The 14,055-nt window shown below is 51.5% G+C and overlaps 1 protein-coding gene across 1 annotated transcript in view; it reads right to left on the bottom strand.

Moving 5' to 3' along the window:
• Positions 1–14,055, bottom strand: part of LOC140402955 (aquaporin-10-like) — a 198,977-nt gene that overhangs the window by 46,549 nt on the left and 138,373 nt on the right. The window contains exon 3 of the mRNA XM_072490603.1: positions 358–484. Within this exon, the coding sequence (XP_072346704.1) occupies positions 358–484 (127 nt within the window). The remainder of the gene's footprint in view (positions 1–357; positions 485–14,055) is intronic.

The raw sequence follows: 14,055 nt of genomic DNA, 5'->3' as shown, positions 1-14,055 counted from the left end.
TGAACCCCTCGATTAGATTCCAGTCTGTAACTCACTCCCGGGTATCTGTTATTCTGTATATAAACCACACTGAACCCCTCGATTAGATTCCAGTCTGTAACTCACTCCCGGGTATCTGTTATTCTGTATATAAACCACCCCGAACCCCTCGATTAGATTCCAGTCTGTAACTCACTCCCGGGTATCTGTTATTCTATATATAAACCACCCCGAGACCCTCGATTAGATTCCAGTCTGTAACTCACTCCCGGGTATCTGTTATTCTATATATAAACCACCCTGAACCCATCGATTAGATTCCAGTCTGTAACTCACTCCCGGGTATCTTTATTCTATTTATACTATGTCACCAGGTACCTGAGACACCGACTGATGCGTAGACGCCAAACAGGACTCCGGCAGCATAGCCAAAGTTAATAGATAAGAATGTTCCCTTCTGGTCAAAGTTTGTTACAACCTGAGCCACAGATGCTGTCCCCATCAACTGCAGGAAAAAGATTTTTAATATAAATACAGAGTGTAGATTGCATTCATCTCAGAGAGAAGAGGGAGCTTTACTCTGTATCTAACCCCGTGCCATGGGAGGAGGTTACAGAGACAGAGAGGGGGTGTAGGGGTTTTCCTGGGAGTCATGATGTGGAGATGCCGGCGTTGGACTGGGGTGAGCACAGTACGAAGTCTTACAACACCAGGTTAAAGTCCAACAGCTAGTGACATCGAATCAAACCTGTTGGACTTTAACCTGGTGTTGTAAGACTTCGTACTGTGCTGGGAGTGTTTGATGGGGACAGTGTAAAGGGAGCTTTACTCTGTATCTAACCCCGTGCTGTACCTGTCCTGGGAGTGTTTGATGGGGACAGTGTAGAGGGAGCTTTACTCTGTATCTAACCCCGTGCTGTACCTGTCCTGGGAGTGTTTGATGGGGACAGTGTAGAGGGAGCTTTACTCTGTATCTAACCCCGTGCTGTACCTGTCCTGGGAGTGTTTGATGAGGACAGTGTAAAGGGAGCTTTACTCTGTTTCTAACCCTGTGCTCTACCTGTCCTGGGAGTGTTTGATGGGGACAGTGCAGAGGGAGCTTTACTCTGTATCTAACCCCGTGCTGTACCTGTCCTGGGAGTGTTTGATGGGGACAGTGTAGAGGGAGCTTTACTCTGTATCTAACCCCGTGCTCTACCTGTCCTGGGAGTGTTTGATGGGGACAGTGCAGAGGGAGCTTTACTCTGTATCTAACCCCGTGCTCTACCTGTCCTGGGAGTGTTTGATGGGGACAGTGCAGAGGGAGCTTTACTCTGTATCTAACCCCGTGCTGTACCTGTCCTGGGAGTGTTTGATGGGGACAGTGTAGAGGGAGCTTTACTCTGTATCTAACCCCGTGCTGTACCTGTCCTGGGAGTGTTTGATGGGGACAGTGTAGAGGGAGCTTTACTCTGTATCTAACCCGTGCTGTACCTGTCCTGGGAGTGTTTGATGGGGACAGTGTAGAGGGAGCTTTATTCTGTATCTAACCCCGTGCTGTACCTGTCCTGGGAGTGTTTGATGGGGACAGTGTAGAGGGAGCTTTACTCTGTATCTAACCCCGTGCTGTACCTGTCCTGGAGTGTTTGATGGGGACAGTGTAGTGGAAGCTTTACTCTGTATCTAACCCCGTGCTGTACCTGTCCTGGGAGTGTTTGGTGGGGACAGTGTAGAGGGAGCTTTACTCTGTATCTAACCCCGAGCTGTACCTGTCCTGGGAGTGTTTGATGGGGACAGTGTAGAGGGAGCTTTACTCAGCATTTAACCCCGTGCTGTACCTGTCCTGGGAGTGTTTGATGGGGACAGTGTAGACTGAGCTTTACTCTGTATCTAACCCCATGCTGTACATGTCCTGGGAGTGTTTGATGGGGACGGTGTAGAGAGAGCTTTACTCTGTATCTAACCCAGTGCTGTACCTGTCCTGGGAGTGTTTGATGGGGACAGTGTGGACGGAGCTTTACTCTGTATCTAACCCCGTGCTGTACCTGTCCTGGGAGTGTTTGATGGGGACAGTGTAGAGGGAGATTTACTCTGTATCTAACCCCGTGCTGTACCTGTCCTGGGAGTGTTTGATGGGGACGGTGTAGAGGGAGCTTTACTCTGTATCTAGCCCCGTGCTGTACCTGTCCTGGGAGTGTTTGATGGTGACAGTGTCGAGGGAGCTTTTCTCTGTATCTAACCCCGTGCCGTTCCTGTCCTGGGGGTGTTTGATGGGGACAGTGTAAAGGGAGCTTTACTCTGTATCTAACTTCGTGGTGTACCTGTCCTGCGAGAGTTTGATGGGGACAGTGTAGAGGGAGCTTTACTCTGTATCTAAACCCGTGCTGTACCTGTCCTGGGAGTGTTTGATGGGGACAGTGTAGAGGGAGCTTTACTCTGTATTTAACCCCGTGCTGTACCTGTCCTGGCAGTGTTGATGGGGACAGTGTAGAGGGCGCTTTACTCTGTATCTAGCCCCACGCTGTACCTGTCCTGGGAGTGTTTGATGGGGACAGTGTGGAGGGAACATTACTCTGTATCTAACCCCATGCTGTACCTGTCCTGGGTGTGTTTTATGGGGACAGTGTAGTGGGAGCTTTACTCTGTATCTAACCCCATGCAGTACCTGTCCTGGGAGTGTTTGATGGGGACAGAGGGAGTGTTATCCTGTATCTAACACCGTGCTGTACCTGTCCTGGGAGTGTTTGATGGGGACATAGGGAGTTTTATTCTGTATCTAACCCCGTGCTTTACCTGTCCTGGGAGTGTTTGATGGGGACAGTGTAGAGGGAGCTTTACTCTGTATCTAACCCCATGCTGTACCTGTCCGGGGAGTGTTTGATGGGGACATAGGGAGTTTTATTTTGTATCTAACCCCGTGCTGTACCTGTCCTGGGAGTGTTTGATGGGGACAGTGTAGAGGGAGCATTACTCTGTATCTAACCCTGTGCTGTACCTGTCTTGGGAGTGTTTGGTGGGGACAGTGTAGAGGGAGCTTTACTCTGTATCTAACCCCGTGCTGTACCTGTCCTGGGAGTGTTTGATGGGGACAGTGTCGAGCGAGCTTTACTCTGTATCTAACCCCGTGCCGTCCTGGGAGTGTTTGATGGGGACAGTGTAGAGGGAGCTTTACTCTGTATCAAACCCCGTGCTGTACCTGTCCTGGGAGCGTTTGATGGGGACAGTGTGGAGGGAACTTTACTCTGTATCTAACCCCGTGCTGCCCTGGGAGTGTTTGATGGGGACAGTATAGAGGGAGCTTTATTCTGTATCTAACCCCATGCTGTACCTGTCCTGGGAGTGTTTGATGGGGACATAGGGAGTTTTATTCTGTATCTAACCCCGAGCTGTACCTGTCCTGGGAGTGTTTGAAGGGGACAGTGTAGAGGGAGCTTTACTCTGTATTTAACCCCGTGCTGTACCTGTCCTGGGAGTGTTTTATGGGGACAAAGGGAGTTTTATTCTGTATCTAACCCCGTGCTGTACCTGTCCTGGGAGTGTTTGATGGGGACAGTGTAGAGGGAGCTTTACTCTGTATCTAACCAGGTGCTGTACCTGTCCTAGGAGTGTTTGATGGGGACAGTGTAGCGGGAGTTTTACTCTATATCTAACCCCGTGCTGTACCTGTCTTGGGAGTGTTTGTTGGGGACAGTGTAGAGGGAGCGTTACTCTGTATCTAACCCCATGCTGTACCTGTCCTGGGAGTGTTTGATGGGGACAGTGCAAAGGGAGCTCTACTCTGTATCTAACCCCGTGCTGTACCTGACCTGGGAGTGTTTGATGGGGACAGTGTAGAGGGAGTTTTACTCTCTATCTGACCCCGTGCTGTACCTGTCTTGGGAGTGTTTGATGGGGACCTTGTAGAGGGAGCTTTACTCTGTATCTAACCCCTGTGCTGTACCTGTCCTGGGAGTGTTTGATGGGGACAGTGTAGAGGGAGCTTTACTCTGTATCTAACGCCGTGCTGTACCTGTCCTGGGAGTGTTTGATGGGGACAGTGTAGAGGGAGCTTTACTCTGTATCTAAGCCCGTGCTGTACATGTCCTAGGAGTGTTTGATGGGGTCAGTGTAGAGGGAGCTTTACTCTGTATCTAACCCCGTGCTGTACCTGTCCTGGGAGTGTTTGGTAGGAACAGTGTAGAGGGAGCTTTACTCTGTATCTAACCCCGTGCTGTACCTGTCCTGGGAGTGTTTGGTAGGGACAGTGTCGAGGGAGCTTTACTCTGTATCTAACCCGGTGCTGTACCTGTCCTGGGAGTGTTTGGTAGGGACAGTGTAGAGGGAGCTTTACTCTGTATCTAACCCCGTGCTGTACCTGTCCTGGGAGTGTTTGATGGGGACTGAGGGTGTGTTATTCTGCATCTAACCCCGTGCTGTAGCTGTCCTGGGAGTGTTTGATGGGGACAGAGTAGAGGGAGCTTTACTCTGTATCTAGCCCCGTGCTGTACCTGTCCTGGGAGTGTTTGATGGGGACAGTGTAGAGGGAGCTTTACTCTGTGTCTAACCTCGTGGTGTACCTGTCCTGGGAGTGTTTGATGGGGACAGTGTAGAGGGAGCTTTACTCTGTATCTAACCCCGTGATGTACCTGTCCTGGGAGTGTTTGATGGGGACAGTGTAGAGGGAGCTTTACTCTGTACCTAACCCCGTGCTGTACCTGTCCCGGGAATGTTTGATGGGGACAGTGTAGAGGGAGCTTCTCTCTGTATCTAACCCTGTGCTGTACCTGTCCTGGGAGTGTTTGATGGGGACAGTGGAGAGGGAGCTTTACTCTGTATCTAACCCCGTGCTGTACCTGTCCTGGGAGTGTTTGATGGGGACAGTGTAGAGGGAGCTTTACTCTGTGTCTAACCCCGTGCTGTACCTGTCCTGGGAGTGTTTGATGGGGACAGTGTAGAGGGAGCTTTACTCTGTATCTAACCCCGTGCTGTACCTGTCCTGGGAGTGTTTGATGGGGACAGTGTAGAGGGAGCTTTACTCTGTGTCTAACCCCATGCTGAACCTGTCCTGGGAGTGTTTGATGGGGACATAGGGAGGTTTATTCTGCATCTAACCCCGTGCTGTACCTGTCCTGGGAGTGTTTGATGGGGACAGAGTAGAGGGAGCTTTACTCTGTATCTAACCCCATGCTGTACCTGTCCGGGGAGTGTTTGATGGGGACATAGGGAGTTTTATTCTGTATCTAACCCCGTGCTGTACCTGTCCTGGGAGTGTTTGATGGGGACAGTGTAGAGGGAGCATTACTCTGTATCTAACCCTGTGCTGTACCTGTCTTGGGAGTGTTTGGTGGGGACAGTGTAGAGGGAGCTTTACTCTGTATCTAACCCCGTGCTGTACCTGTCCTGGGAGTGTTTGATGGGGACAGTGTCGAGCGAGCTTTACTCTGTATCTAACCCCGTGCCGTCCTGGGAGTGTTTGATGGGGACAGTGTAGAGGGAGCTTTACTCTGTATCAAACCCCGTGCTGTACCTGTCCTGGGAGCGTTTGATGGGGACAGTGTGGAGGGAACTTTACTCTGTATCTAACCCCGTGCTGCCCTGGGAGTGTTTGATGGGGACAGTATAGAGGGAGCTTTATTCTGTATCTAACCCCATGCTGTACCTGTCCTGGGAGTGTTTGATGGGGACATAGGGAGTTTTATTCTGTATCTAACCCCGTGCTGTACCTGTCCTGGGAGTGTTTGAAGGGGACAGTGTAGAGGGAGCTTTACTCTGTATTTAACCCCGTGCTGTACCTGTCCTGGGAGTGTTTTATGGGGACAAAGGGAGTTTTATTCTGTATCTAACCCCGTGCTGTACCTGTCCTGGGAGTGTTTGATGGGGACAGTGTAGAGGGAGCTTTACTCTGTATCTAACCCCGTGCTGTACCTGTCCTAGGAGTGTTTGATGGGGACAGTGTAGCGGGAGCTTTACTCTGTATCTAACCCCGTGCTGTACCTGTCTTGGGAGTGTTTGTTGGGGACAGTGTAGAGGGAGCGTTACTCTGTATCTAACCCCATGCTGTACCTGTCCTGGGAGTGTTTGATGGGGACAGTGTAGAGGGAGTTTTACTCTCTATCTAACCCCGTGCTGTACCTGTCCTGGGAGTGTTTGATGGGGACAGTGTAGAGGGAGCTTTACTCTGTATCTAACCCCGTGCTGTACCTGTCCTAGGAGTGTTTGATGGGGACAGTGTAGCGGGAGCTTTACTCTGTATCTAACCCCGTGCTGTACCTGTCTTGGGAGTGTTTGTTGGGGACAGTGTAGAGGGAGCGTTACTCTGTATCTAACCCCATGCTGTACCTGTCCTGGGAGTGTTTGATGGGGACAGTGTAGAGGGAGTTTTACTCTCTATCTAACCCCGTGCTGTACCTGTCTTGGGAGTGTTTGATGGGGACCTTGTAGAGGGAGCTTTACTCTGTATCTAACCCCTGTGCTGTACCTGTCCTGGGAGTGTTTGATGGGGACAGTGTAGAGGGAGCTTTACTCTGTATCTAACGCCGTGCTGTACCTGTCCTGGGAGTGTTTGATGGGGACAGTGTAGAGGGAGCTTTACTCTGTATCTAAGCCCGTGCTGTACATGTCCTAGGAGTGTTTGATGGGGTCAGTGTAGAGGGAGCTTTACTCTGTATCTAACCCCGTGCTGTACCTGTCCTGGGAGTGTTTGGTAGGGACAGTGTAGAGGGAGCTTTACTCTGTATCTAACCCCATTCTGTACCTGTCCTGGGAGTGTTTGATGGGGAGAGGGTCGAGGGAGCTTTACTCTGTATCTAACCCCGTGCTGTACCTGTCCTGGGAGTGTTTGATGGGGACTGAGGGTGTGTTATTCTGCATCTAACCCCGTGCTGTAGCTGTCCTGGGAGTGTTTGATGGGGACAGAGTAGAGGGAGCTTTACTCTGTATCTAACCCCGTGCTGTACCTGTCCTGGGAGTGTTTGATGGGGACAGTGTAGAGGGAGCTTTACTCTGTGTCTAACCTCGTGCTGTACCTGTCCTGGGAGTGTTTGATGGGGACAGTGTAGAGGGAGCTTTACTCTGTATCTAACCCCGTGATGTACCTGTCCTGGGAGTGTTTGATGGGGACAGTGTAGAGGGAGCTTTACTCTGTACCTAACCCCGTGCTGTACCTGTCCCGGGAATGTTTGATGGGGACAGTGTAGAGGGAGCTTCTCTCTGTATCTAACCCTGTGCTGTACCTGTCCTGGGAGTGTTTGATGGGGACAGTGGAGAGGGAGCTTTACTCTGTATCTAACCCCGTGCTGTACCTGTCCTGGGAGTGTTTGATGGAGACAGTGTAGAGGGAGCTTTACTCAGTATCTAACCCCGTGCTGTACCTGTCCTGGGAGTGTGTGATGGGGACTGAGGGAGTGTTATTCTGCATCTAACCCCGTGCTGTACCTGTCCTGGGAGTGTTTGATCAGGACAGAGTAGAGGGAGCTTTACTCTGTATCTAACCCCGTGCTGTACCTGTCCTGGGAGTATTTGATGGGGACAGTGTAGAGGGAGCTTTACTCTGTATCTCACCCCCGCAGTGCTGTACCTGTCCTGGGAGTGTTTGATGGGGACAGTGTAGAGAGAGCTTTACTCTGTATCTAACCCCGTGCTGTACCTGTCCTGGGAGTGTTTGATGGGGACAGTGTAGAGAGAGCTTTACTCTGTATCTAACCCCGTGCTGTACCTGTCCTGGGAGTGTTTGATGGAGACAGTGTAGAGGGAGCTTTACTCTGTGTCTAACCCCGTGCTGTACCTGTCCTGGGAGTGTTTGATGGGGACAGTGTAGATGGAGCTTTACTCTGTATCTAACCCCGTGCTGTACCTGTCCTGGGAGTGTTTGATGGGGACAGTGTAGAGGGAGCTTTACTCTGTATCTAACCCCGTGTGTACCTGTCCTGGGAGTGTTTGATGGGTACAGTGTAGATGGAGCTTTACTCTGTACCTAAACCCGTGCTGTACCTGTCCCGGGAATGTTTGATGGGGACAGTGTAGAGGGAGCTTTACTCTGTATCTAACCCCGTGCTGTGCCTGTCCTGGGAGTGTTTGATGGGGCCAGTGTAGAGGGAGCTTTACTCTGTGTCTAACCCCGTGCTGTACCTGTCCTGGGAGTGTTTGATGGGGACAGGGTAGAGGGAGCTTTACTCTGTATCTAACCCCGTACTGTACCTGTCCTGGGAGTGTTTGATGGGGACTGAGGGTGTGTTATTCTGCATCTAACCCCGTGCTGTACCTGTCCTGGGAGTGTTTGATGGGGACAGTGTAGAGGGAGTTTTACTCTCTATGTAACCCCGTGCTGTACCTGTCTTGGGAGTGTTTGATGGGGACCTTGTAGAGGGAGCTTTACTCTGTATCTAACCCCTGTGCTGTACCTGTCCTGGGAGTGTTTGATGGGGACAGTGTAGAGGGAGCTTTACTCTGTATCTAACGCCGTGCTGTACCTGTCCTGGGAGTGTTTGATGGGGACAGTGTAGAGGGAGCTTTACTCTGTATCTAAGCCCGTGCTGTACATGTCCTAGGAGTGTTTGATGGGGTCAGTGTAGAGGGAGCTTTACTCTGTATCTAACCCCGTGCTGTACCTGTCCTGGGAGTGTTTGGTAGGGACAGTGTAGAGGGAGCTTTACTCTGTATCTAACCCCGTGCTGTACCTGTCCTGGGAGTGTTTGATGGGGAGAGGGTCGAGGGAGCATTACTCTGTATCTAACCCCATGCTGTACCTGTCCTCGCGTGTTTGATGGGGACAGTGTAGAGGGAGCTTCACTCTGTATCTAACCCCGTGCTGTACCTGTCCTGGGAGTGTTTGATGGGGACTCAGGGTGTGTTATTCTGCATCTAACCCCGTGCTGTAGCTGTCCTGGGAGTGTTTGATGGGGACAGAGTAGAGGGAGCTTTACTCTGTATCTAACCCCGTGCTGTACCTGTCCTGGGATTGTTTGATGGGGACAGTGTAGAGGGAGCTTTACTCTGTGTCTAACCTCGTGCTGTACCTGTCCTGGGAGTGTTTGATGGGGACAGTGTAGAGGGAGCTTTACTCTGTATCTAACCCCGTGATGTACCTGTCCTGGGAGTGTTTGATGGGGACAGTGTAGAGGGAGCTTTACTCTGTACCTAACCCCGTGCTGTACCTGTCCCGGGAATGTTTGATGGGGACAGTGTAGAGGGAGCTTCTCTCTGTATCTAACCCTGTGCTGTACCTGTCCTGGGAGTGTTTGATGGGGACAGTGGAGAGGGAGCTTTACTCTGTATCTAACCCCGTGCTGTACCTGTCCTGGGAGTGTTTGATGGAGACAGTGTAGAGGGAGCTTTACTCAGAATCTAACCCCGTGCTGTACCTGTCCTGGGAGTGTGTGATGGGGACTGAGGGAGTGTTATTCTGCATCTAACCCCGTGCTGTACCTGTCCTGGGAGTGTTTGATCAGGACAGAGTAGAGGGAGCTTTACTCTGTATCTAACCCCGTGCTGTACCTGTCCTGGGAGTATTTGATGGGGACAGTGTAGAGGGAGCTTTACTCTGTATCTCACCCCCGCAGTGCTGTACCTGTCCTGGGAGTGTTTGATGGGGACAGTGTAGAGAGAGCTTTACTCTGTATCTAACCCCGTGCTGTACCTGTCCTGGGAGTGTTTGATGGGGACAGTGTAGAGAGAGCTTTACTCTGTATCTAACCCCGTGCTGTACCTGTCCTGGGAGTGTTTGATGGAGACAGTGTAGAGGGAGCTTTACTCTGTGTCTAACCCCGTGCTGTACCTGTCCTGGGAGTGTTTGATGGGGACAGTGTAGATGGAGCTTTACTCTGTATCTAACCCCGTGCTGTACCTGTCCTGGGAGTGTTTGATGGGGACAGTGTAGAGGGAGCTTTACTCTGTATCTAACCCCGTGTGTACCTGTCCTGGGAGTGTTTGATGGGTACAGTGTAGATGGAGCTTTACTCTGTACCTAAACCCGTGCTGTACCTGTCCCGGGAATGTTTGATGGGGACAGTGTAGAGGGAGCTTTACTCTGTATCTAACCCCGTGCTGTGCCTGTCCTGGGAGTGTTTGATGGGGCCAGTGTAGAGGGAGCTTTACTCTGTGTCTAACCCCGTGCTGTACCTGTCCTGGGAGTGTTTGATGGGGACAGGGTAGAGGGAGCTTTACTCTGTATCTAACCCCGTACTGTACCTGTCCTGGGAGTGTTTGATGGGGACTGAGGGTGTGTTATTCTGCATCTAACCCCGTGCTGTACCTGTCCTGGGAGTGTTTGATGGGGACAGTGTAGAGGGAGTTTTACTCTCTATGTAACCCCGTGCTGTACCTGTCTTGGGAGTGTTTGATGGGGACCTTGTAGAGGGAGCTTTACTCTGTATCTAACCCCTGTGCTGTACCTGTCCTGGGAGTGTTTGATGGGGACAGTGTAGAGGGAGCTTTACTCTGTATCTAACGCCGTGCTGTACCTGTCCTGGGAGTGTTTGATGGGGACAGTGTAGAGGGAGCTTTACTCTGTATCTAAGCCCGTGCTGTACATGTCCTAGGAGTGTTTGATGGGGTCAGTGTAGAGGGAGCTTTACTCTGTATCTAACCCCGTGCTGTACCTGTCCTGGGAGTGTTTGGTAGGGACAGTGTAGAGGGAGCTTTACTCTGTATCTAACCCCGTGCTGTACCTGTCCTGGGAGTGTTTGATGGGGAGAGGGTCGAGGGAGCATTACTCTGTATCTAACCCCATGCTGTACCTGTCCTCGCGTGTTTGATGGGGACAGTGTAGAGGGAGCTTCACTCTGTATCTAACCCCGTGCTGTACCTGTCCTGGGAGTGTTTGATGGGGACTCAGGGTGTGTTATTCTGCATCTAACCCCGTGCTGTAGCTGTCCTGGGAGTGTTTGATGGGGACAGAGTAGAGGGAGCTTTACTCTGTATCTAACCCCGTGCTGTACCTGTCCTGGGAGTGTTTGATGGGGACAGTGTAGAGGGAGCTTTACTCTGTGTCTAACCTCGTGCTGTACCTGTCCTGGGAGTGTTTGATGGGGACAGTGTAGAGGGAGCTTTACTCTGTATCTAACCCCGTGATGTACCTGTCCTGGGAGTGTTTGATGGGGACAGTGTAGAGGGAGCTTTACTCTGTACCTAACCCCGTGCTGTACCTGTCCCGGGAATGTTTGATGGGGACAGTGTAGAGGGAGCTTCTCTCTGTATCTAACCCTGTGCTGTACCTGTCCTGGGAGTGTTTGATGGGGACAGTGGAGAGGGAGCTTTACTCTGTATCTAACCCCGTGCTGTACCTGTCCTGGGAGTGTTTGATGGAGACAGTGTAGAGGGAGCTTTACTCAGTATCTAACCCCGTGCTGTACCTGTCCTGGGAGTGTGTGATGGGGACTGAGGGAGTGTTATTCTGCATCTAACCCCGTGCTGTACCTGTCCTGGGAGTGTTTGATCAGGACAGAGTAGAGGGAGCTTTACTCTGTATCTAACCCCGTGCTGTACCTGTCCTGGGAGTATTTGATGGGGACAGTGTAGAGGGAGCTTTACTCTGTATCTCACCCCCGCAGTGCTGTACCTGTCCTGGGAGTGTTTGATGGGGACAGTGTAGAGGGAGCTTTACTCTGTATCTAACCCCGTGCTGTACCTGTCCTGGGAGTGTTTGATGGGGACAGTGTAGAGGGAGCTTTACTCTGTGTCTAACCCCGTGCTGTACCTGTCCTGGGAGTGTTTGATGGGGACAGTGTAGAGGGAGCTTTACTCTGTATCTAACCCCGTGCTGTACCTGTCCTGGGAGTGTTTGATGGGGACAGGGTAGAGGGAGCTTTACTCTGTGTCTAACCCCATGCTGTACCTGTCCTGGGAGTGTTTGATGGGGACATAGGGAGGTTTATTCTGCATCTAACCCCGTGCTGTACCTGTCCTGGGAGTGTTTGATGGGGACAGTGCAAAGGGAGCTTTACTCTGTATCTAACCCCGTGCTGTACCTGGCCTGGGAGTGTTTGATGGGGACAGTGTAGAGGGAGTTTTACTCTCTATCTAACCCCGTGCTGTACCTGTCTTGGGAGTGTTTGATGGGGACCTTGTAGAGGGAGCTTTACTCTGTATCTAACCCCTGTGCTGTACCTGTCCTGGGAGTGTTTGATGGGGACAGTGTAGAGGGAGCTTTACTCTGTATCTAAGCCCGTGCTGTACATGTCCTAGGAGTGTTTGATGGGGTCAGTGTAGAGGGAGCTTTACTCTGTATCTAACCCCGTGCTGTACCTGTCCTGGGAGTGTTTGGTAGGGACAGTGTAGAGGGAGCTTTACTCTGTATCTAACCCCGTGCTGTACCTGTCCTGGGAGTGTTTGATGGGGAGAGGGTCGAGGGAGCATTACTCTGTATCTAACCCCGTGCTGTACCTGTCCTGGGAGTGTTTGATGGGGTCAGTGTAGAGGGAGCTTTACTCTGTATCTAACCCCGTGCTGTACATGTCCTAGGAGTGTTTGATGGGGTCAGTGTAGAGGGAGCTTTACTCTGTATCTAACCCCGTGCTGTACCTGTCCTCGCGTGTTTGATGGGGACAGTGTAGAGGGAGCTTCACTCTGTATCTAACCCCGTGCTGTACCTGTCCTGGGAGTGTTTGATGGGGACTGAGGGTGTGTTATTCTGCATCTAACCCCGTGCTGTAGCTGTCCTGGGAGTGTTTGATGGGGACAGAGTAGAGGGAGCTTTACTCTGTATCTAACCCCGTGCTGTACCTGTCCTGGGAGTGTTTGATGGGGACAGTGTAGAGGGAGCTTTACTCTGTGTCTAACCTCGTGCTGTACCTGTCCTGGGAGTGTTTGATGGGGACAGTGTAGAGGGAGCTTTACTCTGTATCTAACCCCGTGATGTACCTGTCCTGGGAATGTTTGATGGGGACAGTGTAGAGGGAGCTTTACTCTGTACCTAACCCCGTGCTGTACCTGTCCCGGGAATGTTTGATGGGGACAGTGTAGAGGGAGCTTCTCTCTGTATCTAACCCTGTGCTGTACCTGTCCTGGGAGTGTTTGATGGGGACAGTGGAGAGGGAGCTTTACTCTGTATCTAACCCCGTGCTGTACCTGTCCTGGGAGTGTTTGATGGAGACAGTGTAGAGGGAGCTTTACTCAGTATCTAACCCCGTGCTGTACCTGTCCTGGGAGTGTGTGATGGGGACTGAGGGAGTGTTATTCTGCATCTAACCCCGTGCTGTACCTGTCCTGGGAGTGTTTGATCAGGACAGAGTAGAGGGAGCTTTCTCTGTATCTAACCCCGTGCTGTACCTGTCCTGGGAGTATTTGATGGGGACAGTGTAGAGGGAGCTTTACTCTGTATCTCACCCCCGCAGTGCTGTACCTGTCCTGGGAGTGTTTGATGGGGACAGTGTAGAGGGAGCTTTACTCTGTGTCTAACCCCGTGCTGTACCTGTCCTGGGAGTGTTTGATGGGGACAGTGTAGAGGGAGCTTTACTCTGTATCTAACCCCGTGCTGTACCTGTCCTGGGAGTGTTTGATGGGGACAGTGTAGAGGGAGCTTTAGTCTGTGTCTAACCCCATGCTGAACCTGTCCTGGGAGTGTTTGATGGGGACATAGGGAGGTTTATTCTGCATCTAACCCCGTGCTGTACCTGTCCTGGGAGTGTTTGATGGGGACAGAGTAGAGGGAGCTTTACTCTGTATCTAACCCCATGCTGTACCTGTGCGGGGAGTGTTTGATGGGGACATAGGGAGTTTTATTCTGTATCTAACCCCGTGCTGTACCTGTCCTGGGAGTGTTTGATGGGGACAGTGTAGAGGGAGCATTACTCTGTATCTAACCCTGTGCTGTACCTGTCTTGGGAATGTTTGGTGGGGACAGTGTAGAGGGAGCTTTACTCTGTATCTAACCCCGTGCTGTACCTGTCCTGGGAGTGTTTGATGGGGACAGTGTCGAGCGAGCTTGACTCTGTATCTAACCCCGTGCCGTCCTGGGAGTGTTTGATGGGGACAGTGTAGAGGGAGCTTTACTCTGTATCAAACCCCGTGCTGTACCTTTCCTGGGAGCGTTTGATGGGGACAGTGTGGAGGGAACTTTACTCTGTATCTAACCCCGTGCTGCCCTGGGAGTGTTTGATGGGGACAGTATAGAGGGAGCTTTAT

The sequence above is a fragment of the Scyliorhinus torazame genome, chromosome 26 (genome assembly GCF_047496885.1).
Source record: "Scyliorhinus torazame isolate Kashiwa2021f chromosome 26, sScyTor2.1, whole genome shotgun sequence".
Taxonomy (NCBI): Eukaryota; Metazoa; Chordata; class Chondrichthyes; order Carcharhiniformes; family Scyliorhinidae; genus Scyliorhinus; species Scyliorhinus torazame.
The sequence above is the reverse complement of the archived record's forward strand: the minus strand, read 5'-3'. Positions and strand labels throughout refer to the sequence as shown.